The sequence below is a fragment of the Oreochromis aureus genome, linkage group 7 (genome assembly GCF_013358895.1).
Source record: "Oreochromis aureus strain Israel breed Guangdong linkage group 7, ZZ_aureus, whole genome shotgun sequence".
In the NCBI taxonomy this organism is placed as follows: Eukaryota; Metazoa; Chordata; class Actinopteri; order Cichliformes; family Cichlidae; genus Oreochromis; species Oreochromis aureus.
This window is the reverse complement of record NC_052948.1, coordinates 17,819,746-17,844,836: the sequence shown is the minus strand read 5'-3', so window position 1 is coordinate 17,844,836 and position 25,091 is coordinate 17,819,746. Positions and strand designations below refer to the sequence as shown.

General features: G+C 40.5%; 1 protein-coding gene across 3 annotated transcripts in view; it reads right to left on the bottom strand.

The window, feature by feature from the left end:
• The window catches only part of cntn1a (contactin 1a), a 60,111-nt gene that overhangs the window by 4,124 nt on the left and 30,896 nt on the right, over window positions 1-25,091 (bottom strand). For all 3 annotated transcript variants that reach the window (XM_031755686.2, XM_039614627.1, XM_031755688.2), the window contains exons 2-20: window positions 23,554-23,688; window positions 21,172-21,210; window positions 15,128-15,254; window positions 14,202-14,380; window positions 13,817-13,912; window positions 13,090-13,296; window positions 11,376-11,475; window positions 10,848-11,029; window positions 10,533-10,657; window positions 9,926-10,043; window positions 9,491-9,638; window positions 8,497-8,624; window positions 7,636-7,808; window positions 6,759-6,882; window positions 3,866-4,027; window positions 3,429-3,578; window positions 2,756-2,826; window positions 1,325-1,559; window positions 285-388 (exon numbers count right to left, since the gene is read on the bottom strand). In XM_031755686.2, coding sequence (XP_031611546.1) covers window positions 285-388; window positions 1,325-1,559; window positions 2,756-2,826; window positions 3,429-3,578; window positions 3,866-4,027; window positions 6,759-6,882; window positions 7,636-7,808; window positions 8,497-8,624; window positions 9,491-9,638; window positions 9,926-10,043; window positions 10,533-10,657; window positions 10,848-11,029; window positions 11,376-11,475; window positions 13,090-13,296; window positions 13,817-13,912; window positions 14,202-14,380; window positions 15,128-15,254; window positions 21,172-21,210; window positions 23,554-23,608 — 2,523 coding nt within the window. In that variant the 5' untranslated portion in view covers window positions 23,609-23,688. The remainder of the gene's footprint in view (window positions 1-284; window positions 389-1,324; window positions 1,560-2,755; window positions 2,827-3,428; window positions 3,579-3,865; window positions 4,028-6,758; window positions 6,883-7,635; window positions 7,809-8,496; window positions 8,625-9,490; window positions 9,639-9,925; window positions 10,044-10,532; window positions 10,658-10,847; window positions 11,030-11,375; window positions 11,476-13,089; window positions 13,297-13,816; window positions 13,913-14,201; window positions 14,381-15,127; window positions 15,255-21,171; window positions 21,211-23,553; window positions 23,689-25,091) is intronic.

Sequence of the window (25,091 nt, the reverse complement as noted above, 5' to 3'; positions counted from 1 at the left end):
CCATCTTGGATTTAAAGCGCTCTGTACAAGTGAAAACCTTATTAAATGTAAGTATTAGTTTAACAGTTTTGGAGAAATACTGGAGAAAAGCATGTCTTTATATTTAAAGCAATATGTTTGTATTAATGTGTGTTTTGATGGATTTAAATTGATTGTGGTTTTCCTTAGAGGTGCTTAAAGTAAGTTTGCTTTGTGAGCAAAAAGAAAGTCACAAATGGAGGTGTTTGAATCAGCTAAAGTGATGAATACTACTGTGATCAAGCCTCATAAACGTTTCTACTGACCTGGTATCCATCTAAATTAGTATATGAGAGGGGCATCCAGGACACAGTGGCAGCTTTGGCAGAGAGAGCTCTGGCTTCAACAACTGCAGGAGCTTCAGCTGGAGCTAAAAAGAAACCCAGAGAACAGATATATTCAGTGCAAGACCCATTTTTTTAGGGACGTCAAAAAATTACATTCATTATTTTCTTTTTTTAATCAAACACAAAGCAATCCAAAAATGTTAAATATTTAGTTTAACATACGCAGACTTACTGTACTAAACATTGGCTTATATTTCTTCATATGTATCTATTGGCTTCTTTTGCTTTTTGTTCTCTCAGTGGGTTCTCAGTGACATTTCTCGTGTCTCACCATCAGACACTATTCAACAACTTATGGAACATTTAAACCCTGTGTGTAGTCTTTTCTTGCCAGGAAACTGTCCTAAAATGCTAAACTGCCATGCTGTCGCCACGTTGTAAACAGAGGCAAGCTCTGAGGAAGATGGTTTGTATGCATGCACAACCAGCCTGCACGCAACTATGGTCACAGATTTGCCTGGCGACGGCTCACTTTGAAGGCATAACCATAAAAATCATACACCCCCACCAGGCAACCATTTCCTGATTGTGTTACCATGGCAGCAGGAGCATCTCTGTCACCCATCATGCCTGAGTTTCTAGTGGTTATCTCAACTGCTTGTCAGTGGAAGCTAATAACTTGCTAAATGCTTTGCATCTTTGGGTGAGTTATCAGCTTTCTGGTTCATGCTACGTAGATCATAATAATCCCCCAACAAGGAACCCGAGAAAGAAGGCGAGAGAGAAGGGGGGATGATGGGTTCACTTTCAAGGGGTATTAATATTTCTCATTATTATACATGAGAGCTAATATTAAAAGGATCCTTCTTCACAGTGGCGCACTGACTTGCAGGACTGAGCAATCCCTCATTCTCTGACACTAATAAAACAGAACCAGGTTGATCTGCGATGCTGTTTTGAGATCACTTTAGCACATTTTCCTGTTACAGATGAGAGGGCTGAATCTCTTAACCGCTCACCGTCCTGTGCAGAATAGATGATGGCCGTTAGGCTGTAGGGTCCTTCTCCCTGGACGTTGAACGCTTTGACTTTGACTTGAAACTCTGTCAAAGGCGGGATGTCAGAGGCTTTGTGGACGTAGCGCCTGGCCTGGGGATCGGCTACTGCCACCCGTTTCCACTCTTGCTCATCTTGGGGCTTGAAGGCCACAATGTAGCCAAAATTGGGCCCATAGTAGTACTTTGGCTTCACAGGCTGTTGACAAAATGAATAATAAATTGAAACATGGCATTTGGCAAATGTTTAATTTAACACACGTCACTCTTGATCAGCTTTTATAGCAAAGTAAAAAAAGCCCAACTTAAAAAACTCAAATTTCACTAATCAGATGATATTTAAGTACAATTTAATACAGTGACTGCAGTGTGTAAGGCATCTGTTTTATATACAGCAACGACACAATTGGTTCATCCTTCTCTATCATCACACCTCATTTCCTTTGTGGACACCGTGTCTTTGTCATCGCACATGCACAGCAAGATAAACATATCATCTCGTCCTCCAGCTGCTCTGGAATTAAACGGTCATGCTGCAGCCAAGAAAAATACAATTTAGCCATAGCTAATTTATCAACGGCTGCAGCAGAGAAGCAACACACCATGAATTAGTTCAGTCGCTGAGTTGTTTTTTTTTTCACGATAGCGATCGTTTTATCATTCCCGTCTTCTCTACTGCATGATCTGTGGTACGCTCGTTGTTCTGATTAACAAAGCAATTGAAAACCTATCACTGTGTTTTATTAATTGCCAGTTTAAAAATTCTGCATTACTTATCTTAAGTGTAATCGGCCTTTTTTCAAATTTGCACTACTCTCCATGTACATCTCAGAAGGTGCTGTAGTTATATATTTATATCTATATTATATATCCATGTACATCTCTGTTACTGTATTTGCACAACTGCAAATCTTTATAGATTTCCTGGAGTGTCCTTTTATCTTTTCTTATTTCTTCTTTTATACTACGGTGAGAGAGAAACAATAAGCTCTCCTGTATGTGCTGCACATGCGGTGAATAATAAACAACACAATAAAATCTTTGGATCTTTTACTGGACTTAATATGAAGAAGTAACACATCTTTAAGAGAGTAAAAAAGAAGTCCAGTTGGATTCAACTGAAGCATTTAAGACTACGATGGCCCGAATAACTGAAATCCTGAGCAGACATCTGCATTATCTGGTCTTTCTGTGCCCTGTTTCAAACTCTTTTTAATTATTTGTTTGATTTCTGAAACACTGACCACATGGCTTCCCACTCTCTTTTAAACGTAAATCTAAATGTCAGTGTGACTATTACAAATTGAACTAAAAACTAAACATCTTTAAGCAAGTTTTCTTATATAAACATGTAACCCATCTTCCCACTTTACCCAGTGGAAAGTCCCAACCTACCGTCCATGTAATGGTCAGTTCTCTGCTAGCCCCTCCACCCCCGCCAACATCTGAGGGCGCCACCACAGGAACTACAATGAGACAGCAACAGCAAAACTCTGAGCCCACATTGCTATGAATCCACGCAAACAAAGCCAAACCACACAGGCTGTAACCTAGCCCTGCCAATGTTGCTCTAACATCCTTCCTCTTCAAATGCGGTATCAGTGTCTTCTCCTGTGCCAAACGCAACACCTAAATGTCCACGTGGGAACGTTGCCATTCAGGGAGACAGAGAGCGGGACAAGTTCTTCTGTTTGCCTTGAGTCTAGTAGCTCACTTTCAACTTATGATTATTTTTTCAAGAGAGGTTACTGTAAGTCTGTGATTCCCATTTTATAATTGAATTTCAGTATACAGTTTCACCAAAGTGCTCATTTGTGGAGGTTTGTGTGGTGAGTTTTCTGCACTAGAAAGCGCGGCATGATGGGATTTATGCTGACTCATTTCTCCAGTGATACTTAACGTAAGTAAACAGTGCAATAATAGAATGATGATGAATAAATAACAGAACGGAAAGCTGGACTGTAGTACCACATCTCTTTTTTTCCCTTCTACTTCTTGACCTATTAAGTTGCTCCGATTCTTTATTCCTTCTTATATTTAGATGTCCAAAGTCAAAACACAATCTTACCTGCTTCCAGCGTTTTAATAATAGGCGATGGGTTGCTTGGGTCTCCTGTCCCCAGAGTGTTAGTAGCAATGACCCTGAACTCATAGTCTGTCCAGGGAATCAAGTCCACCACTGTGGTCATCTCTGCGTTCCCCTCTACATTAACAGGAACTATAGAAAGACAAGTTCATTTTAGTGCTATTGCGCTCCACGGTTGAACAATATACACCGGTTTTATCCTTAAAACAAACGTGCAGTTCTATTTTTGGAACCCACACTATGTTTTAATTCACCGAAGCATAACTAAAGTATATTTAAGCCATCTTTAAGAGACATTAACCACCTTGTAGGCCTATAGTATCATTGTGTGGCATGACCACAAATATTACAACACCAGACCCAGCTCAGCACTACGGTAGCAGTGTTTATTTTACCAACAAGCACGCTGGAGTTCTTACATGTAGTGGCATTCTTCCAGACATCGTTTGAGAACTGGTCCTTGTACTGGATGGTATATTTGGAGATCGGACTGTGGTTGTCTGCACCACGGCTCCACTGCAACTTTACACTTTTGTCTGTTTTTTCTATTATTCGCACCCCACCAGGAGCACCAGGAGGACCTGGGCAAAGAGAAGAATAACAAGAAGGCTTAAGGCAAACATAAATGTGGCTGCAGGTGTCTGTAGAAGAAAGTGATGCTTGTCAATTAGGTTCAGAAATTGCCATCCCATGCCAGCTTGCCATCACCAGTGTGTGAATGTGTGTGTGAATGGGTGGATGACTGTAGTGTAAAGCGCTTTGGGGTCCATAGGGACTAAGTAAAGCGCTATACAAATACAGGACATTTACCATTTACAAATTAGAATCCCCACAAATGTTCACTTTGACTTTTCCCTCAAGCGGTCAACAAGTCTCCTACATGCAAACTGGAAAGAAACTCAGGGGAAGCTCTCAGTTTAGACCCTGAGCTGTTTAAAAACTTTACAAACTCTCAAGATGTCTAATGTTTGGTGCATATGAAATACTGCACATCAAAGCCCTTACATTTCCCTTTTTTTAAGAGTTTTATTTAAAAGACATCAGCAAAGACTGATGGATTAAGGCATTAGAGCTTAGAAGCCCATTGACATACATGAACTAAAGCTTAAGCAAAAGCTCTACAATCCAGTGTTTCTCTTGGTCCTAATGCTCCTCTTGATTCTTCCTTTGGAACTTAAAAAAAATGGCTTAATAGAAAACCCAGACTGTGTCAGGGTTAGACTCCCAACCCACAGCGTCAGAAATCAGCCAGAATTTACTTTTTTCCAAATCATGAATGTGAGCCGAGAGAACTAAGGCGATTAGAGAGCCAAAAGCCGGCCAGGCCTTAAGCTTACCCTCGTCTCCAAGAGTCAGGAGAGAAGGCTTAGTTGTTACAATCTAATGTAAGGAATAAAACACTGCACTTTTAGGTTTTTACAGTTTGCAGCCCATATGGAGGAATCCTTGAGTACAATCCAGAGTTTAACAAAGTCTGTAAATAGTTTTCCTCGTTCACAGCAACACTTCAACATTGCTCCAAGACTCTGTACTTTACTCTGTTTACACGCACGCATACATTCACATGAAAACAGCTCCGCAGCCTATCTTTAATCCCTGCTAATAACAGGCTACAGGTGCAGAGCTGTGTTTTGAGCTTGGACACTCTCCTCAAGCAGATCTGCTTCCTCATCTGCCATGATAAATGGCTGTCTTTCATCTCTCCCTCGTTGCGCCCCGGGCTGCTGGCATTTGGCACTCCATTAGGAGCAGCCCCGGACCTGTGCTTTGGTTACACTCTGGGAAACGTCACAGTCAGCCGCTGTGCGTTCACCTGGCCATCTGTCAACACCTGCTCTGAAAGCAACAGCAGCGGCAGCACACCCAAGACACACCAGGGATCACTGGCAAGCAATTCACTGCTAGAATTCCTATCTAAAAAGATTCTTTGTCCTCCAGCACTGGGGCCTGTTTCAAGCGGTGAGGAAAGCACTGCAAGACAAGTTCTCAGTCATCAAGAAGAAGAAGAAGGTGAAAACAAAGTGCGATGAATCATCCACAATCTGAAATACAGTAAAGAAGACACAGAGACCTCCGAAAAAGTGACAGTGTTTGCTTTGTGTGTGTTTACATCTATATGAGGTTGGAAGAACAAGTTACTATGTACTGTGCTGAGAGATTGAAATCACTGATTCATTATATGCTCATCCCGAGGCATTACGCTTGGAATATAAACAGGTCAGAGCTGGCACTGTACTCAAAGCATTGCTTTTTAGGTCAAATTTTTACTTTGTCTGTGCAACCATAGCAACAAGCACAAACTTTCCTATAAAACAATTCATCTTACTTGGGACTGGGTGGACATAGCAATTTGTTTCGGATAAATATGACCAGCAGTGTGCCACCGTGCAGCCAAGCAATGCCATGTTGAGGCAAGCCACCAGCATTTATACTTGTCCCATAGCAGAAATGCTAATGCCACTTGGTATCTGACTAAGTTAGTCTGACCTTTTCAGGGTGGAACCAGTAGATGCTTAAGTGTTCTGTCTTATGCTTGAGGACACAAGGCATTTCCTTCCTCAGCTGTTTCAAACGTTTTCTCCCTCACTTTTGTTAGCATGGAGTCTTGGGTTTGACAGATTATCTGGCAAAAAAAGACTACGGTCTGGTTGCTCGGGAGAGATTTACTTTAAACATGCGCTGCACAAAATGCAGTACTTGTGCTGTCTTTGAGCCTCGTTCTTTTAACATGTGTGCACTTTTTACCTGCATGTTAAAGGTCTAACAATAAGAGCCTGGGAACATTTACATTTAGCAGTAGGAACCAGGGGGTTATTTTTTTTCTACTTTTGTTTGGTTTGTGTGTTTTTTTTTGTCATCTAAGCTTCTGCTATAATTTGACAATGTCTGCATAATTAAGGCAGCAAAATATTTGGATGTTAACTTTTCCTGTAATATTAAACATTCATAAATAAGCAACAACCATTAAACATAGGAGTTTAACACTCAAAAACATGAGCTAATCTTTTTCGACAGGGCCCTGCAGGCTTATTTTGTCAGACGTGATTGACGGTGCGTAAAAATGCACCAGCTGCCATTTGACTTTAGGTAACATGTTGTAATGTAACTTAATCCTGATTAGTGCATGGGAGTATGTGACTGTTTGCCAACGGAGGCCCACACACACTAAGACTGTGAGAATTATGCAGAAAAATTACATAAATATCATGTGAAATAACAAAAAAATCTGTCTTTCATAGATACTACACATTGTGTGTTTGTTTAGTTAGCTGAATGCTTCGAGACATTTTACATACATTACTCTTGACTCACCCCTGACAACCAGGTGGGCAGAGGCAGTGATATTGTCAACAGGGGTCTGTGCGGTGCAGGTGTACTGTCCCGCATGTTTCAGCTGAACATTCTTGATGAGCAGCTCGCCATTCGAGCTTCCATTCTGATCAAAACAACACAAGAGACAATGCTTAAGTTTAGAAGAAGTATACACTATGCATCAGTCTGACAAACATCATAAAATGTGGAAAAATGGCATATTAGTATTAGTCTAGTAACTGAAGCAATCGAGGTGAATTGGGCAGCGAGTTAAACAAAGCCTCTTTTCGCATTCACAAATGTCGAGCTCAGCACACTGAAAGGTCAACATTCTCACTGAATACAAGATTCAACTTTAAAAATACATCAAACTAGCAGTCTTGCTAATGCCACACAAACAGTATCAAATGGAACTGAACCCTGTTTTTACGAGGGGAAAATCATCCCTGCATGCAAAAATCAGGATGTCATCAATCACAGTCATAATATAGTGTTTGCCTAGCAGGCGGAGTGACAAATGAGAAAAGCTAACCACTAGCTTATGGTTAGTGCCTTTAAGCGGCAGAGAGAGAGAGAGCGGGAGAGAGTGGGTCATGTCAACAGTAATAGATGTTAGCAGAAATTGCCATTAAACAGATATACTGTGCACTATTCCCGCCTAGGAAGGTATGTGAGATGAATTTTAGAGTCATGTTCATTTATATCCGACTGTACTTTTCCATACCAGGTATTCCAAGTAGTGCATCAACCTGACCTCAGATATGCTTAGGATGTGCAAGAACTCCAGGTCAAGGGGATTTTTAAAATTTGGGCCCAAATAATTGTGGCCAAACCTGGGTTATTCAAAAACAACAAATGGAACAACATGATGTCTCACTGTGGTGCGTTCGTAATGTTGGCTGTCCTTGTGCAGGTCAATGACTCGGCCATCTAGGGACCAGATGAAGGTGATATCTAGAGACTGATCGTGTGATGCTGCGCACTGCATCGAGGTATTCTCTCCAACTTTAACGTCAGTATTAGATGGTGCCAAGGTGATCTTTGTAGAGTCTGTGGGGAAAAACAGGAAGATAAAAAGGTCTCAGGGATTATAAAAAGAGTCAGTTATTTAACTTATGGGTAATTTGATTAAATGAAAATCAAAGAAAGAGCAGATTCCTTATATTAAAAAAATAGACTTAAACAGTTCTAAGGATGATCAAATGTAGATTATGTGATTGGGGTGTAAAAAAAAAGCGAGAACTCTGAAATATCAAAAATAGCCAGAAGAGGGCAGAAAAGAGCTGCACATCCATACCAACAGAGCTAAGTGTAAAAGCACAGAACAAAATGCTTGACAGCTCTGACTGCATATCTAAAGAAAACAAACAACAAGGAAAACAAAGCTCATATTAGTCTCTGGAGATTTTTTCTTCTTAATTCTAGCAGACAATCCCAGTTTTTCTTTCTTCTTTTTCACTGAAACGTGTGGGGGCTAAGCTGGATCTAAAGCAGCAACATCGTGACTTTGCCCTTGGGTAACGACTGAATGTCCCACGGAAGCTTGCTATCACCCTGCAAAGAGAGCCATAACTCAACGATAGCAGACATTTGGAGGTCGCTACTGCTTGGTGGGACTGAGAGTGGCAGGAATGATTGCCAGCTAAGGTTGACATCAGTCAAAGCAAATCACAGCTGTCCTGGAAACATCAGCGATACAAAGAGAAGCATTAAGCATTGTTCTTCAGCTGGAACTTGCCCATAACCAACAGGTCGCCGGTGCTATTGGCCTTGCCCCGGTCATTCTCTGCAAAGCAGGTGTATCTGCCTTCGTCCGCTCGTGTCACATTGAGGATCTCCAGGCTTCCATCCTCCCAGATGAACACCCTGTGGAGAAACCAGAAGTAATAGTTCACACACTCAGGAGAAAGCCTTATGCAGTGTAAAATTATTAGCACAATATGAAGGTCAGTAGCCCAGAGTGTAGTCCAGGGATATGTGGATTATAAAAAATGATGAAAGTACTCAGAATATATGTCAGCTCCTTAATGGATATTGAGTTTGCCAAGGGAAAGCAGGAGAACTTTAAACTTCTTTAACTTGTACTAACAGCAAGGCAGCAGTGTTTGATTGATTTTTTTCTCTTCTTCATATTCGTGCATGAGAGACAGCCTGCCAGCTGCCACATTGCCACTCCACACCCACCCAGAGTATTAGGATGCATATGTTCCACAGTAACTTCCCTGCTGCTGCTCCTCTAAGTGAGTCCCGCTCTGAGGTATTTAGGGTGGGAGTAAAGTTGTTGGGGGTCTGAGAGCTTACAGATTAGGCTTGTTTTGCCAGTGAGGAGCACAACACAGGGGTTTACACACCAGGCTGGCCACACTAATCTTGAGAATGAGCTTAATGTTAGCCACTGATGATGGCAAAGCTGACAAACAACAAGACTAAAGGATTTTTCTGTGGACAGTACTTAGTCAGTTTAGAAGATCTAGAGATTATTTAGATCCCCAAAATCAAGCCATAGTACATTTTTCACAACTAAGTCAGCACCAAATGACATTTTATTCCCAAATACTTTCCCATGATTAAATGTAACCTGGATGTGTCAAACAGTCACTGAAAACAGTTTATGGTTGATGAATATTGGAATTAAAGCAACAAAGGAACGCTCTGGTAAGCCAGCCTTTGAGAATGAATACAAATATATAAAATATTCACAGATTCGAGGCAAACAGAAAGAGACTGTTCACCTGGTAGAGTTGGAAAGCAGCTCCGTGTCTTTGCTCCAGGAGAAGGCGGGCTTTGGGGCCGCTTTGGGTCGACACTCAATCACCACCCGGCCATTTTTGGCTGCCAGCACTCTTTTCACTGGGTTGCGTTCAAATGTGGGAGCACAGGCTGAGGAGTGACAGTGTCGGTTATTCATCTCAAACATGGTAGAGCACAGATTAAACACGGGAACGCACGCTCTCATGACACTACCCTAAAACATTCAGTGTAGTGAGTTAACATATTGTACAGACGTTTTCAGTATTTGCTTTTCAGATATGTACAGTAAATGCTGATTTTAACATTTTTTTTTTTTTTTTTTCTGGCTAAACACAGTCCGCATGTCATAATAAGCATCTATTAGTTAGCGTGAAACATGACACAGCCGTGGGTGTTGTGATGGTTGTTTGACTCACCAAAGACACGCAACTCTGCGTTGGCATAAATGACTCCGTGACGATTTTCCGCTTTGCACTGGTACATCCCTGAATCATCAAATGTCAAGCTGCTGAATCTCATCTCATTCCTGTCAACCTGTGGAGCGCAAAGTAGAACAAAATAAAGCATATTTTCCCATAATGTTTGAGTTCTGTTACAAAGCAAATGGCCATAATTAAAGTGATGATGGCTGACATGACGGCTACTGCAGTTCATCTGCCTGGCAGAGGATTTCATTAATGCATAATGATACATCCAGCAACCTCCCCCACGTTTCTGTCACTGGCTGCTGCTCTCTAGAGCATTTTCAAGCCTGATGACAGTTGTTTCTATGGAGCATTACACAACACATGCTGGCACCTGCTCAAAAACAAAAGGTGCTTTTTATTGAACTCTCCTGACACCATGTGTACCCACAGTGCCAGCTTCCTGTCTCTGCTGTGCTCCTGTAACAACCCTTGGCTGCATACCGAACAGAGAAGAGGTTTAGACAGCCACTGAGAGGGCTCTGAGCATTTTAGAGTTATATAGCTCATTTGCATGCACAGTTACAAGACAATAACAATCTATGAGTCTGAATAATACCGGTTCTCCATTTTTCAGCCAGCGGATGTGTGGTTTAGGCTTGCCACTGGCTTTGCAGGACATGGTGTAGTCGCTCCTGAGGTCTTTTTCTGTGCTGCTGATGTGCTCCACCCACTCTGGAAAAGCTGCAAGTGAGAAAATTTAGTTAAAGGATTTGAGAAAAATCTTAAGATTTACCCTGTCTGGAGACAGTGCTAATAATAGCAGAGTGCTGACGAGGTTATCCCACAAAGCACACTTAGGAGAGAATTAATACAACTGATAAAGACTTTGCAAAACTACAGTATAAGTTAAGACAAGAAAATTCCAAATTACCTTCCACAGACACGCGAGCGGTGTGGTAGTCCTTTCCTTTGGAGTTTACCGCCTCACACTTATAGGTGCCACCGTCTTCAAATTGCACGTTGTACAGATGCAGTTGAGTCCCCGTCATACGCACCTCGTGGTTTGACGGCAGATGTCCGTCTATCTTCTTCCAGCGGATCTCAGGGACAGGACTGAAAAGGGCACACAGGGGAAAATAATGCACGAGCAGGCATAAGCTGTATTGCTTGTTGCATGCTCCACTCCACTTATCATTCTGAAACATGGGTTGTAAATCATGTGACTTCATGAGCATTTGTCAGCAGCTGAAGAACTTTGCTAGATCCTTTAAGAGCTCACAGAATGATATGTTTGGATCTGATTTCATTGTAAACGGAGCAGAACAGCCTCTGAAACCTCACTTCCTTTAAGACTTTTCCTTTAAGAGTCATTTTGATTGCAGATTACCTCTACATGGCTGGCTAGTATGAGATTCTACAATCTAGCATTTTTTGTTTACCCATATTCTCTCTTACTTACTTCCCCAAAGCAAAGCACTCCAGGGTGACATTCTGCCCCACCAAAGCAGTGGTGTCAGGGAACTTGACTCTTAGGTCAGCCGGGTATTTCCTGATAGGACCTGAGTGGAAGAGCAACAAGTTATGATGTGTTCTGATTCTTAACCCAGTTAATAGATGCTAACAAAACAAGTACTTTAAAAATAATTTTGTGTTTGTTCTCAAGGTTTTCTTTGAAAATCTCACACCAGATTCACCATAACGCGTATATATGGAACTCTTATATCCCATACTGTGTGTATGATTAGGTTATTTGTTTCTGTGAATGTAATTTTGCCATTTTTTTAATCTTACAAAGAAGTATTAATCTGTTCCTACTAGGTATCCTTATTTGTAATTTGCGGTTTAAAGACTCTGGTCCAAGAGTAGATCCAGGGCCCTGGATTTCTGAATGTCTCAACCACTCTGCTGTTTCTCTATCAACTGAGTTACTTTAAGTTTAACCACTGCTCTATAGCAATCAGTACTCAGGTGGTTAAAACACGAGATATAAGCAACAATAATGCCATTGCTGACTGATGAACACATGGGACACAGTGAAACCTGGACAAAGGTTTAACATGCCAAAGTAGTATACACAGAGCATTAAAGTGAAAGAAATGCCTATAAATGTAATAAAAGCTTTATTCAGAGCCCCAAGCATGACTCATGTTTACATGCTTAAACACATTAACAGAATGTATAAAATTCTGTATACACATTTATAAAACCTGGACAAATGCACACACACACACATATAAAAATTAGATAGAGGTAAATAATGCAACATCATACCCAGAAGACATGGCATAATACATGTACGCCTGAGAGAGCCCAAACAACTGCTCAGCTCTGTCCCCGGCAAATCCTTCTAGCTTGTGTTCTACTATTCAACACATGCTTGCCACAAGTAAAACTAGCTCAGAGTTTGACAGCGATGAAAGTAAACGTCTAATGGATTCTTGGAAATCCCTTAAGGAAAAATGTTAACATTGCTTAGTTTGGTATTTGAACCCGTTACTTCAAGCTGTTCAGATACATACGGCCTAAATAAATAAGACCACGTACATCTCTTTAGTTTCTGTCCTTAGTTTTGGCACAGTTTGTTTCCTCGTGTCCTTTGTAGCCAGCTGGCTCTGTCTCAAAACAAGCATCATGTGTCAGTCTACTACTGAGTTCATTTAGTTCTGTAAATTTAATTTAAAAAGTCAATACCAGGGACATGACCTTAATGCATTTAGAGCAAGCAACACTGTCATTAAACGCAGTGCTACAGTAGGGACAGGAGGAAAGAAATGCAGCCGACGCAGCGTTTTAGTCACTTCCTATCTTCAAGCATCTCTTAACACTTGAGGTCCTGCTCTATAATCACACCTCACTGGCAAAAGAATGTGAGAATTAATACAGGAAACCACATCTGAGGAAGTGTGGCTATTATAGTAGACACATATTTAATCCCTGTTGAATCCCTCTGTTTTACTGACATAATTGCTGTGCATTGCAAGCATAAATTGGTATTAAACACAGTATTTTACGTGTGAATTCTTGGAAACTTTTTTATAATTTTGTATTCCATTTTCTATTTCTGCTTTCTGTTAAGCTGCAGAACCCAAAAGTCTGTTACTACTACTTTAGCAACAATCAGAGTCAAAAGCAACAACAAATAGACAACAAGAAGTAGAAACCGGGGTACTAACGTTCAGTCTGAGGCTCGAGGGGGATGTAGTTGGAGAAGACACTCTTGGAAATAGACGGGCTTGAGGCGATGCAGGAGTAATTTCCTCTGTCCGAGGAGTCCACCTTAGAGATATAGAGGTTGCCTGTTATCTGGGAGACAAAACGCCGCTTGTCCGGTATGATGAAAGTCGGGAATTCATTGAGGATCCAGCGGAATGACAGCTCAGCTGAACAGAAAGAGGAACAGCAAAAGGCACCTGTCAATCAAGAGTCTGGGCATACCCACTGCTTTTGAAACAGTGAAGGAGGCTGGATGTGAAGCAAGGGCACTCCGAATGATCTGGTAAGCTTGTGAAGGCAGTGATCTCTTTATCTTAATAGCTAAGAAGCTGAACCATGTCCTTAACAACAGTATACAAAATATCTGATTAATTGATTTCAGTTCACCAAGTTCATGAAAACAGCAGTGAGGATATGTGCATGAATGGTCACACTTATTTAACAAGACTGACTCACTGTGTCAAGGACCAGACTAAAACTTAAAGCAATGCAAACAAGTTTGTTCATTTTCCATACGACTTGTCTTGGTCCCAGAGTTTTGTGGGTTCAGATTTCTTTCGGGTTTTGTTCTATTCTATATTGTTTATGGTCTTCTGTAATTAACTAAATGTTAATGCTGCAAAATATTAGGGCTCATTATTTTTAGGAACATCCAGCAAGAGCAGGCTCAGCCTTCACATGTTGTACCTGGATAATGCGGCGGGGGAGCGCAGAGCAACACGGCCCCCTGTCCCTCTTTGACATACACTGACGACCTCTCCTCCGATGAGAAAAGATCGAGATCTGAGAAGGGGAGAGAAAATAATCACATCCCGTCATCACATGTTTTAAAGATCTCTATAAACCGACACTTACGGTGTAAGTTTTGTATAAAGATCAACAATTCTTTTGGAAATGAGTTGTGATCTCTGAGCACATTAGCATTTCACAAATTACATTTGCCATACTGAATTTGATTTGTCCCAGTTGTCCTTGTCATTTCAGTTTGCATAACATGCATGAAAGTACAGCAAGGTAGCGCTGTTAAAAATAGGAGATGCTTTACACATCAGACTGTAAATGAAAAGCTTACATCCAAACTGGACAGACGCCTCTCTGCTTATGACCGTGCCATACGTGTTGGTAGCCAAACAGGAGTATTTTCCCACATGTACAGTCTTATCAGGGTTGCTGATGACCAAGTTCCCTCCTGCTAAACTGTAGTGACTGCCCTCTGCATTCAAGTCAATTTCCATGTGGTCCAGCTTCCACCTGCAACACAAACGATCAGGGTTAGCACAGCCGCCCTGTTTGAAAGGTGTCAGAGTCACGTTTTTTTTTCTTGTTGTTTCTAGTTGATTTTACATCAAGTAACACGAGCAGATAACTTATATGAAGCACTGACATACATTACAAAGTCTGACAAGTGACTGCACTAAACCTGATCTTTTACTGTAAGTTTACCAGATTTCATAAACTCAGGGCTTCTCTATTAAAAAATGACAAATTTCAATGCTTTGAAAGGCAGAACAGAGTGCACTATAAATGAACCCTCTTAAACACTCAATGCCAGCTGCGGTCAAAGCTAATTCCTTCCCCTCTGACATCTAATTCCGGGCTCCCTGACAATGAAACCGATTTAAGGGATGTAGAGCAATCTAATTTACATGTATCTGCGACTAAATTGAAACAGATGATCTAAAAAACTTAAATGAAAAAAAAAAGGTATTTTTGCTAGATCTGCTTGAGAATTTTATTTGTTATTAGGATTTTCCTCTGTGTCTCCTTCTTGGAGTTTACCTGATTATAACCACAAAGAGATAATAAAAATATGTGCTGCAAATAAAATAAACAGTGCCACACACACACATACACACACTTCGAGTTTTATCACAGTGACGGTGACATCTTTGTGAGCACGCAGTTTGACAGCAGGTCCGAAAACAGTCTGAGGTATTGCGAGAGGCGAGAGGCACATAACATACACAGCGTGTAGTGTATATGCGGAGCATATGTTACTTGTATGTGGCAGGTGGATTGGCTCTAGCCCGGCAGTTCATGGTAATTTTGGCCTCGGGTGACTCCTCAGGGTAGATGGTATCCACCGGCTGCTCCTCAAACACTGGTCCGTAACCTGTGACTTCATCTGCAGGCAACAAACAAACAAGACCAAGGGTTAATAACTACGAGCAGTCTTACAGAGAAGTGAAATCAAGTTTCAAGAGCATCACATTTGTCTCCCATTTGTCAGCTGTGGAGCAGTTTAATCAAAAACAAGAGAACTGGATTCAGAAATAGCACAAGAAAACATACAAATAAACAAAAAAAACAAAACACGCTGACTAGATTGTGAGATCGCCACTGTGAGGACCTGCCATTTAATATGTCAGCCTGATTTGCGTTTTTCACAGACACGCACGCTTAGACGCCGGGTTTAGGTAAATCCCAGTTGTAGCTGTAACTAATCTAATTCTTGAGTCCGCACAAACTCTCTTTCAGGCATGGACGCAGGGTAATAAGCCTCTGCTTTATTCCAAACCACAAACTCACACTAATTATGGCAGAGATGTGCTCAGTCAGGTGCCAAACCAGAGTGACGCATTTATCAGTTGCCAGTGGATATGTTATTGTTCCACACTAATACAAATCCTCCAAGTGGAAATGCCAACTTTACTTAGCATAATCCAAACCTGCTTCATATCGCATGTGTCATCCTCGGCGCTGCGGAGAAGCGCAGCACAGGAAATTTCAGATTTCAGCGCTCTCCTCGATGAAAACGCTTTTCTTGGTTCAAGCTTCCTTTTACAGCATCGTCAGGCACATGTAATTGGCCCCAATTACTCATTAAAACAGACAGACATCACGAGCAAAGGCATGAATAAGACATAAACACAATGCCAGGCTATGAATAAGCAATGAGGCGAAATGTTCCCAAATGCTGATTATTCTCTCAGATCAAGAGCGTGTGTAGGTGACTGCGGGAATACAAATGTGCGGGCGCGCACATGTGTGTTATTCCCTCGCGTCTCTGAGTTCTAAGAGAGCACAGCTGACACCTCAATGGGGAGAGGCCGGCTCTTTCAGACGGCGATATCCTGCGCCTCTTCGATCCAGGGCAGTACTTACAGATTCGCTCACTCTGAAAATGTCATATCGACAGACTCGGCGACCTTTAGAAACCCAAACAAAGGACCATTATATTTATAGGATCCTTCTATCCATAATTTACATCACAAAAGCAGTCGGATATATTTGTGTAGCGTGACAACAAAATATAACCAGAGCTGTACACATTCCAGCAGTCAAATATGTGATTGCTGGCTATTTTCATCAAGGAATATCCGAAACGCATCATGCAGTTTAACACCAGTAAATTAGATGCATATTTTTCTGCCTCGACTGTCACGAATAGAAAAAAAAGCAGGAAGGCAGAATTATAACCACATTTGCAAGTTAGCTATACCCTCCGCAGCCAACCAGAAGGCAACAATTAAGACGTTAGGAGACAGGATCATCTCCCACTCACACTACAGCAGCCAGCCATGTGCAAGTACTTGACATTGATGTAAATCCCAAGGACTCTGAATTACCACTGAGAGAGAAATTACACATATAATAAATGGGCCATTGTGGGGCTGATGGAAGGCAAATTAAGTGAGGATCTATGTTCTGGGAACAAGAGAGGGGAAAAAGGAAATGAAAGAAACAGAAATTGTTAAAGAAACATAGGATTCAGTAGAGTAAAGGGAATCTAGTGACCTTTTTCTACTGCTAGGCTTATGCTGTGCTGCATCGGTGTCAGATAAATGCTGTACATGAAAAAATACTGTGGAGGTTGGAAGGGAGTCACTGAGGCTGCACTGCAGTGCTGAAATAGCAGCTGAAGTGTAACTCAGACATGAGCACTGGTGCCATTCCTATGCTTTTCCTGTAATGGGGGATGTGGCAGATGGTGGAAGGGGGCTGTTAAACAGGCCGCACAAGACCCACAGCCTGGAGACACACACGGGCCTCTTACATTCTCCCTGCCTCGTTTCATTTTCTCTGTCTCAAGCTCTCCCTGGATTGCCTCTGTCCCTCCACCACCTTTCCAATCTAAATCCTGCTGTCACGGTTTGCTCCCCTTTCTTTGATTTACTTCCACAACTACTTGGGTCTCTGGTTGTTAAGGCTGCTTTATTCAGTACGTGTTCTGTTTTGTTTTGTTTCTTAGTGACATGTCTTGACAGTCTTGACATTTTTATATAACCCAAATATGCACCATTTGCACAAAATCTAAGGATTTCTAGAGGATGAAGCACACTGACACCATTATTACAGGTGGGATTTGTGGCTCTGAATCAAATACGGGATGGACTGCTATTAAAATCTGTCTTGCCAATTATAATGCATCATAATAACTTTAATAATCAATTAATTTTTTCTAAAGTGCTGTTCAGCTTAATACTTGCAACATGAAATAGGCATTAAAGCTGCTAATCACTCGCAAACATGTTGTGCAAAAAAAGGTCTTTTTCAGCTCCCCACCTAAACTCTTTGCGCCCTCATTTCAAAGGAGTCTGATATGCGAAGTTCAAAAGAAAACACAATACGATACTGTCACTAGTCATTCTGTTTCATTCTTCTCTTTCCTAATCTGTATCTCTCACAGGTTCTCTTCTTTCCCTGCATAAAACCCTTTCTGTTCCCGTCTTGGCACTACGTCGCCTTGGATGTACTGAGCCTTTCCCGTTTAGCTGGCAAGTAATTATTTACCCAGTGGTCAACTGAGTGATCCCACCTCCTACTTACACACAAAAACACACAAAGAAAGAAAGAAACATGGACAATAAGTCTTAGGAAAAAGCCACATCTGTTCAAAAGGAGAAGAAACACACACACAGTCAGGAGCGCTCTGTCTCCTGAGCCTGCTGGAAGTGATCTTCCACTGGACCTGCTTCATTATCAGACACAGACAGTCCGATTCAGCCGAACAGCAGGTAAGCTTAGACTCTCATTTGAATTTGAAAAACCAAAGCTTGTTATTTCAGGAGGCTGTTATCTTTCCTAGCAATGGTTTCTAATGAGACATCAATTATTCATTATGGTTTTAGGTATAATCTCAGTTGAATCACAATTACTTGCTGGCTAGAATATTATAAAACTTATATATTCAAAATCTGTTTGTTTTTTCACTTTTAAATGCCTTTATTTTATTTGCAGCCATTTCTCACGTTGCCATTCTGCAAAACACAATGTTCTGAAGCAGTTTTCCTGTCGTATCCCACTAATCACATAATTAGTCAAAATCCCCGAAGAAGGTAATTCTCTAATGAGTTTAACTTTGATCACAACCGTGCTTTACAGCAACATCTGTAGTATGGCTTGTTTGCATGACCAAGTGAGTGTCCAAGTGGGACAGATAACATATTGTATCCTTCTGGCACTAAAAGCACAATGCAATAAAATAATTACCCACAAACCCCCGAGCCACATCATGAGCGAGGGTGGCAAACCAAACTCTCCCTGGAGTGAAAAACCTACTTTTTAAAATCGTATGTGTTAAATAAAAGTTGCCTCACCGCAGGTCAAAGTACTCACAGAGGTATGGCCCAGGGTAGGGCCAGGGTCAGTCATGCAGGGCATGTTTAATTTGTTACCAGCTGTGCTGTTACAACTGCGCTTGAAGGAAAATGTTGTTTAATAGAGCAGAACTATCGAAAATAATATACATCTTTGAACTTGAGTCCAAAGATTCTCACTTTTATGAGCATTAATGTGTAATGCTCGATGACTGGGATCTCCGTATTAGTCTGCAGCTATAAAAGTTTGCTCTGTATGTGTGTGTCCAGCTGAGAAGTGATTTAAAAAGCCAGCATTAAGATTTTAATACTTTTACAGCCATTGTTCAACCCGACAAGGGGTGAGCACTTGGTACTAAAGAGGCAGACATTAGGTGAGCTCTACTTTAGCTTTAACAGCAGGATGATGGGATAAACACTGCTACGAGCTGAATGATAAGCAGCTCAGTTATATGAAAAAAACCCTGCTTCTGCAGCGTGCCTCAGCTGGAAGGCTGTCTACACGATGTTCTGACCTTTAAGAAACTTGCTATCGACACCAATGACTACACCTTCATCCTTATCCAGGTTTGACAAAGAGTTCAAAATCACCAAGCCTAAGCAGCAAGTTCTCACATTTCTTTCAGCGCCGAGTGACCTTAAAAACAACTGATGTGGGCATCAAAAAAAACCAGCCAGCAGAGCCCAAACTACATCATGCTCTGTTATTTCTGTAAACATGAAGAAATAATGTCAGCTTGTTCAGGAGGTGATACTCCATAAGGACACACAAGAAAAAAAATGGTCAACACTTCAAGAAAAAGGGAAAAGAGAATCAATGGCAAAGCCTCAACAACAAGAACAAGAACAAAAAGTGTCCACCAGAAAAACAAGATGCTCACTGGAGCCATCAACAATTCAACCTGCGAACAGCATCACATGTTTCTAAGCAACAAATCAGCAAGCCTTCCTTCTACCAATTTTTCCCTTGCCGACAGCCTGCTTCTCCTTTATTTTTCTCCTAGAGACAAGCACACTGGGCGAATAATAGGTCAAAAAACAGAAATTACAGCCTCTCCTTCCTTAGAGACCAAATAATCAAAAGTGTCAGTAAGTATAAAGTATAATGATTCGTAAACTAGCTATATAAATATGTAGGCTGTTTAAATCAATTATATAGATGTAAATATGACTTTACTTTTTTACTTTTTTTTACATTTACAGTGTGTGTGTGTGTGTGTGTGTGTGTGTGTGTGTGTGTGTGTGTGTGTGTGTGTGTGTGTGTGTGTGTGTGTGTGTCTATATATATGAAGATGAAATGCACATTATTTCCCTTCGTCTCATCTATCACACCCAAATAGCACCACAGTGAAGCCTGACAGCTCAAATACAGTTTCTAGCTCTAAATACCAGCCTAGATTCATATGCATAACATCTTGGATCCTAACCATCTCTATTAGAATTAATGTACATCTGAGAGAAGAAGAAATGCAGAAATAGAAACAGTGGAAAAAACATTATGTCTGGGTTTTTTCATTAACCCTATCCCACTGTGGACCACGAGAAAGGCAGCCATCTGTCACTGCTTGAATGGGAATCCTGAAAGCGAAATTCTCTGGTAGTTTGACCACTTCAGTTGGCAGGGGTTGGACAAAAAACAGTGAAAGCCCATTTGTAGCACACTTACTTCTTCTCTTGGCTTTTAAGAGTATCTGCGATAATGAGTTGATCAACGTAACACAAAAGCTGTAGGACTGTTTACGGTAATTAAGGAGAATAATAAAAAGAAGTTTTATTTATATTATAAATAAAGCTATGCTTTATAATAGTTACACTGTATTGTTTTTATGCTGAACCCTTAAAGGCAGATGTATTTTATGTGAAAAGTGTCTGCTCACCAGAAGACTTTTTAAAATAGTGTGTCCTCGTGACCTATGTCAGCTGCATCTGCAGCTGTATAAAATTTGGTGAAGCAGAGGTCGGCAATGTCATCCTGACGTCTTGCAGAAATAAACACATTAAAGCACCAAAGTGTTTTTATTTCTATAGGAAAGAACAGCAAATAGAAAACTTGGCAAATGCCAGTGAAGAGTTAGAACTATTTTCTTTTAATGCAAAAAGAAATCAAAACCCTTCTCAAAAAGTCTAGTGACACAGCCTTGACTATAAACAGAGGCTGTCAAGAAGGCCACAACCTCATCGACCTGCCAGAGCAGACAGTCTCTGGTTTAGAAAATATAAATCAGATGGAAACGAGCCTTTGAATTTCGGTACATTCCTGCTTTTGATAACCCATCTCCATTTACTAGAATGCTCAAAAAGATTCAAAGGCACATTGGCAAAAGAAATATGTCTTTGGCCAAGTGTCAAAAGATATTCAGAAAACATCACACATGACACATAAGCTTGTGGCCTTTTCTGTGACCTCAAAACTTGATCTCTGACATTTATGAATGTTTTTGTTAAAGGGAATCCCAGCACAATATAGGCTCGTAATTATATTTGACATATAATTACACTTACCTCCATAAAAGTCAGGTACCTCCCCAATGACAGATGCACCTGGAACATTTAACAAAGGATGTCAAGTCAAGCCAGCGTACAATCTTAGCTCTGTAAATATGAAAGACATTTTTCATAATATTAAAACAGAATGGAAGAAAGCAGTCCTACCAACCAGATACTAAAACATTTATCTTAAGTGTTCCGCACAGTTCTGTACTTAGACTTCATTTATACTTTTTGTGGCAGTGTAAGTCTTATTATGGGCCAACCACAGAATCACAGACGCACACACTCACTGCCTATACTTCTGCTGTAGGCTAGTGTGTACTTGACTTTTGCCCAACTGTCATGGCAGTAATGTCACATTAATCTTTGTTGGGGCTAAACTAAAATGTCAAGCCAATGTTCTCTACCCACAATAAAGACCAGAGACTGCTGTTTGGCTGTTGTCTGCTTAGATGAAGCAGCCGTACTACACCTGGATTTGAACTTCAGTTATACGTGTACGATGCATGCAGCTGGTATAAAATACAGCTGATGGCGTCATAACAAAAACCAGAAGACAAGATAATACCCCTGTTTTAGACTCTCGTCACTGGCTTTATAAATGACTTTAAGATTTTACTGATCACATCTAAACGCTTCAGGGTTTACAGTAATTCTCTGCTACATTGCTGCTCTCCTGTGAGCCAGTGTACAGACCCATATCCAGAGATAGGGCTCTACTGTCTGCATCTTAAACCTAGCTAAAGATAAAAGATGACCGGTCCTTTGCCGCTATGTATCAGAGGACCTGAAGTGTGCACAGTATGTGTCACATCACATCGCATCATGCTTTTATTATATATTAATAAAAAACATCCTAGATTCTATTACCAACAAGACAACTACTCCTGAGGAGTATTTAAAGTAAATTACAAGAAAGTTGCCTAAAATTGCTCAGCCTGTGTTGAAGAAAAGGCAGTCTTATCAAACTCATTAGAATTGTGCAAATTCTGTGTCTGCTTTATATGCTATATGTATTATATTATAGTTTAATGTATGTTTGCACATATATTTACATTATATGCACCAGATCTGCCGTACGTAGTAGTGATTCTGACAAAACTCAGTCATGGATCCAATTTTCAGTGACCATGAAGTTACATAGCAGAGGACGTGTGAATGTGTCACGTGAAAGAATCAGAAATAGAGAACATACTGTAGCATTGCATCCTCAGGGGAAGGATAAATATAAAAATCCAAATATTTTTTATGTATGTTATCTATATGTGATGTTTTTTTTTAAAGCAAATAGATGTTAATAAGCGCTGTATGTGTGATAATGTTGGTGCAACATTCCATTCAGATTGACTCACATGTTAAGGAGGAGACAGGACACATGCAGACATGTAAACATACATACGCCATGATCATCATAGTAAAATGATTTTGAGAAAGATGTGTAGAGCCCAGAGAGTCACAGTCCACATGCTCTGATTCTTTAGCTCATGTGAAATCAAATTTGAAACAAACGAGAACTGCCTGTGGTATAGGGACACAGAAACAAAGAGAAGGTTGTTTCCTTTTTAGACAGGTCATTTTCAGGCCTGCTGTTTTCTGTCTACTTTGCTTTCTTTCCAACACAGCAGATTGCACAGCCACATGCTGCCCTCAGAGGCACACGACTGCCAGCTTTGGCCTATCAGATATAGCCTATGTATCTTTTTTTTGTCATCTTTTTGCCATCCTTTGAATTTATTGCTACGCTGTAACTACTTAAACCTGTCAAGATTTCTCTGCAGCATTACAACAAAATCCACCTTAACTGGATTGATTAAAATTACATTTTTATATATTTTTTCTTGAAGCGCACATGACTGCCAGCATCGTTAGTTTTCATAATGTCCTTTGGAGCTGGCATTTATCAGCTCGTTCACACTTTGTCATTCTTGCTCTTCATTCATGGACACACTGACAATCCACTTTTGACAAGTGTGCTACTATGCGTGCTGCCAGCCACCTGTATGATTTTTATCCTTTATGCTTTGTAGCTGGAACCGCTTGTCAAAGTGTGCATGAGACACTATTTACTGACAAACTGCTACTGCCAAATGAATCCCCGACAACCGGGTTTTCAGCAATACTCAAAAGGTGAAGGGCATGCGAGTAAATGAAAAGCTAAATGAACAAAGTCCTTTTGAATGCTGCATTACTGTTTGGAAAGAAACTTGTCAGGGAGCAACTGCTCAGCTAAATGCAGCATTTTTATATATATATATATCACCAGTGTCAAGTCTGATTTCTGTCATTCAAATTCATTCAATTAAAAATAAGAAACAATGACTCAAAACAGCCATAATATGATACCTCAGAGGTTGTTTGTCTAACTATTTCCTTTGAGTTTAATGTGCTACATACCCGAACGGGTGCATGAAAGGACCAGCAGATGGAGCAGCAGGGTGAGGTGTAACATGATGTTGAATTGAGGACCACCTGGTGGGGTTAGAGCCAGAAGCTCAGCTGATGGAACATTAGCAGGACTGCTTGTTTTTCCTAAAAGAGATAAAGAAAAGGAAAAAAAAACAAAACAGAAAAGCTGACAGTTAGAAACATCAATTTTGTAGCCAGTACAAAGTTCACAGATAGATTTAAAAAAACAACCCCAGTCCCTGAGTTTCTCAGTATTAATTACTATGGCAAAATAATGACCAACAAAACGTAATCTGCTAAAGACGGTCAAGATAATGAGACAGGAAAACAAGTATAACTAAGAACAAGCCCAAGAAGAGAGTCAACTACCAAAGTAAATAAGGAACTAACTGAGAGGATGACAAATGAACACAGAAGTAACCATACAGTATAAAAAATCAGTGAGAAAATTATCACAAATCACGGAGTATCTACAACTCAAACACAGCAAGAGCTAAACAACTGTTTAAAACCCTAAGTGAATAAACAAAAATAAACTAAGAAAATAGATTCATATTAGAAAATAGGAGGAAAACCTTTTCATTTCAACAGGCACTGGAAAGAAACGTCAAAGTGTTTAAAGACAAGAAACAGGAGATTATTAAAAACAGAGAACTCTAGAGAAGCTCTGTAGAGAAGCTCTACAACATTGAAGAAATGCACAAAGAGCTGCAGTTCAAGACTCAAGACACAGAGAAAATAATGAAGGCTTGCAAATACTTGACGAAGCACTGCACAGAAATGCAGGAATGCTTCAAGCGAAGCAGCAACAGGAGGCAATGCACACAGAAATGCAGAGCAAGCTCCAAGATGTGGATAAAAAGCATCAAGCGCTGCAAGTAATGTTTGATGACACACTGGCAAGGAATCCCAAAATGCTTAAAGAGAAAGAGCAACAGGAAGAAATGCAGAGGGAGATCCAACTTATTCTCCAAGACTTGGAGAACAAAAACACTTTTTTATAACGAAGTCAAGAAAAAAATCATGGAGCCGAGGAAAATAAAAAGAAAGAAGAAAAGGAGGAACTGGGAAAATATGCAGAGATGCAGTGTAGGATCCAAGAAATCGTGGGGAAAAAACACAACAGCTCCAAGTACTCTACAACAGCTTAAAGTACAGGAACGATTTAAGTAATGTAGAAGAGAATCAGGAGTTACAACACAGCACAGTATAACAGAAGAAGACACGCAAGCATGAGGCAAAGAAAATTCAGGAGGAGAAATACAAAGAACTGAAACAAAGCCAAATTTGAAGAACTGGACAAAAAGTTCAAGAAATTCAAGGAGCCGAACACAAGTTAAACAAGTTAAAAAAAAAACAAACGACAGCTCCAGTAACAGTTTCTGAAAAAGAAGAAAAAAGTGCTTCAGGTTTTTTCCAGAAGAAGACCTCTGCTGCTTCATCACATAATCATGAACAAAAGCTGCCTTCTCTTCCTCCATCTTTTTCCCCCGTCTCATTTTTTTCACCTCTCCTCTCTCCCTCCA